Source organism: Cynoglossus semilaevis, chromosome 4 (assembly GCF_000523025.1).
Source record: "Cynoglossus semilaevis isolate Cse_v1.0 chromosome 4, Cse_v1.0, whole genome shotgun sequence".
NCBI classification, from domain to species: Eukaryota; Metazoa; Chordata; class Actinopteri; order Pleuronectiformes; family Cynoglossidae; genus Cynoglossus; species Cynoglossus semilaevis.
Window position 1 is genome coordinate 6,213,783 of NC_024310.1, and position 3,471 is coordinate 6,217,253.

The 3,471-nt window shown below is 42.7% G+C and overlaps 1 protein-coding gene across 1 annotated transcript in view; it reads left to right on the forward strand.

The window, feature by feature from the left end:
* The window catches only part of clcn2c (chloride channel 2c), a 90,579-nt gene that overhangs the window by 77,395 nt on the left and 9,713 nt on the right, over positions 1–3,471 (forward strand). Inside the window, exon 24 of the mRNA XM_025055220.1 lies at positions 1,563–1,649. Coding sequence (XP_024910988.1) covers positions 1,563–1,649 — 87 coding nt within the window. The remainder of the gene's footprint in view (positions 1–1,562; positions 1,650–3,471) is intronic.

Here is a 3,471-nt window from a genome sequence, read left to right on the forward strand (position 1 = left end):
CTGGGATCAATTTCCATTGTCCCAAACGTCTACTCCGGCTAAACAGAAGGTGCCATCAATCACTTAAAGCCTCCAGAAAGAAAAAAAAAATGGCTGCCATCTCCTGCAGCCTCGTCCTATTTCTGTTCTGCTGCTGAAGTTTGCAATCTTTTTATTTGTTGTTGTTTTTGTTTTGTTTTTTTGGGCTATGTGCAGTCTCTCACGTCTGCACAGAGGGTAGAAGTGAAGATTGAATCAAATTTTAATGACTTTGTAGACGGAGTTGAATGACTGTGTCAGCAGCACGGCATCATTAACAGGGTAGAGAAGTTTCAAACGAGGGCCGTCCTGACGTAGAAAAGACCACGTATTCAGCCTGGAGACGTTTGGCTCCATAGTTTGTACGACAAAAAGATTTTTGGAACTGCAGAGTCAGATTGAAATCCCCTTTAGAGACAACATACAGGAGGCGCTGTGTCTTTATTATTTGACTCTGTGGTTTTTATGGTCCATTTCTAGCTTATAAAAATAACAAATGTAAATGATAAAAGTGACTCCTTCAGCTGTACGGATGACAAATGTTCCTCCCTTTCATACAAAGGAGTGCACGTGAACAGCTTCACCCTGCAGTGGAGCTTATTTATGGGACAGCTGTCAGGTTAATGTGTGGTCATCACTTTTAGCTGCTGCTTTTAGCTGGAGTCGGAACAACACTGCAGCACTAACAGAACAGAAGACGCTGTTCCAAGAAAATAAATCCTGTGGGTTTTTTGGACACAAACACGACATGTTTGACTTTTACATATTGGACTTTTAACCAAAAAACTGACCACATCAAAAATATAGAAACAAATTATTTAAAAAAAATCTGTCTTTCAGAATTTTTTTTTTATTTCCACAACTGTATTAATTGGTGTGGTAACAAGATATTCTGTTGTACTACAGTAGTATTCTGTTATACTACAGTAGTATTCTGATGTACCACAGTAGTATTCTGATGTACCACAGTAGTATTCTGATGTACCACAGTAGTATTCTGATGTACCACAGTAGTATTCTGATGTACCACAGTAGTATTCTGATGTACCACAGTAGTATTCTGATGTACCACAGTAGTATTCTGATATACCACAGTAGTATTTTGATGTACCACAGTAGTATTATGTATTGTGTACTCTGCAGTACCCAGGTGTGGGCTGTTACCTACTGCAGCAGTAACCCTGACGTTATCACTCACTCTCACTCACACACTCTCACACTCTCTCACACACACACAGATGTAGAGCCTGCTCTCACACCAACGGCTGCTTTTAGCCGTGCTGCTAATGAAGGTATTTCTGTCTGTAACCCACTGCTCTGACGGCGGCTCCACAGCACCACATGTGGCGACATCACGTCACGTCCCATCGCCATCACGTCCCATTACAGTGAACGTTGGACGAGTTAACTGAATGTGGTGTGAATGAAGTTCTCATTGTTGTGTAATTGAAGTCGTTCCCAGAGAAGATTCTCATTTCCTTTATTGCCCCCTTGTGTTGGCCCAGCTTTGATTGTTACTGCCCTCCTCTGTGCTTCTCCTGCAGACACACACCATCTTCTCCCTGCTGGGCCTGGACCACGCCTACGTCACCAGCATCGGACGCCTCATCGGTGTGGTTTCCCTCAAAGAAGTAAGATTTAAATATGAATTTTTTTTCTAGCCCAAATTCTCAAAACACACCTTTACAATTTTAACCATAAATTGAAATAAGGGCTGTCGTCTTCTAACAGGTGACAAAATGGAGGAACACATTTACAGTCAAGTGATTTAGAGTTTCTATCAACGTTATAAAAGCATTTCCTCGCAGCGTCTTTATTAAATGACGTTCATCAAGACACGAGGAGAATTCCAACAGGTGTCAGAGGACCCTGAACACATCGCTGGTGATTTATGTTTTTCCATCTTCGCCTTCGTGAAAACAGTCGTGACCGTTCGCTGTCATCGTTCATGAAAGCGGCGTTTTCACTGCTGTTGTTACTGTGAAATTACTGTCAGTATAATCAGGAGTGCTGTCAGCGTGCTGTCTCACTCACACACACACACACACACACACACACACACACACACACACCAAGTCCTCTTCCCTTGTTATGTGCTGTGACGGACAAAAGGCTGCGTAACACTGCTGTCTCCCCCCTCTCCTCTCCTCTCCTCCCCCTCTCCTCTCCTCTTCGTCCCCTGCTGCCTCTTCATCTCTCTCCAACAGCATCAAAAACAACTGAAAAACCTCTTGTTCACGTGGCGAGAGGATGTTGTTGCTAAGTGCTGAGCTCCGTCCCCGTGCCTGACATTTGGGTTATTGTTTTATATTGGCGTTCTATTGGCAGACACACACACAAAACACAACAAACAACCAACAATGTGGGAAAAGTTCAGCCTCTCCGTCCTTTCACAGAAGTGCTTCGTCACAGACTCTCGTATGAAGAGAGAAAAGGAACGGAGATGAGTCACATGATGGTCGTGACATCTAAGAGACAGGAGACAGTTTTCTGCCCACAGTATTTTGCTGTGTTATATGTAATTATATTCAAATTCCGACGTACGATTTGACTTACGTCACCCCTCAGCACCAAGACCCGCTGTAAGTCGAGGACCCCTGTACCCATAGTTAAGTCTTTTATCTAATTTAACAAGTGATTTATTCTCAAATGCACTCAAATATTATAAGTATTTTTAATGCTGATGTTAGGAAACTAGTCACATGACTTTACTGTAGTAATACAGTAATTATAATTAATACACTGACATTATATTAATATCTGCTCATACTGTAGTTCAGTTTGGACCAAGAATATCTGGAATATCTCCGACTTTTTTGCCAATATCCGATTTGTTGATATTGTCCAAACACTTAATTTCCGATTCCGATATCAACCGATAACGATATATGCAGTCGCGTGGGTTAAAGGCGGAGGACACGTTTTGTGGCGTGCAGTATCACAATGACAGTAATTCACTTTCATTTTCACAATATTTTTGGGTTACATCATCAAAACACAGACATCGCGTTATCATTATCGGAGGAAAAACCGAAACCGATTCTTACCGCTATAATGTAATTATGCTAATATCGGTAGATGTTATCGTTTGGCTGATATTATCGGACATCCCTAGTGGTTTGGAACGCTTGTCGCTCATGTGGGTTACGTGAACAGTTCTCCTAAAACTCTAACTTACTGTGTTCATACTTCCTGTGCTCACTTCACCAGAGTTCAGTTATTTTGGTCTGAGTCACTTTTTCATGTCACCGGAACATGAACCAACCAAGGCCGGTCTGACCCGCTCTGTGGTCAGCTCCACTTCATCTCCCCCTGCTGCGTGTAGGAGGCAGGAATGAATGTGAATTATTTCCATCTCCTCGTTCCTTTAGCAGCAGTGAAAGAAAAAGTCAGAGCTCTTTCAGAATAATCCCACCCACAGGCCATGACCGCCTGCCCCCCCCTCCTCGCCCC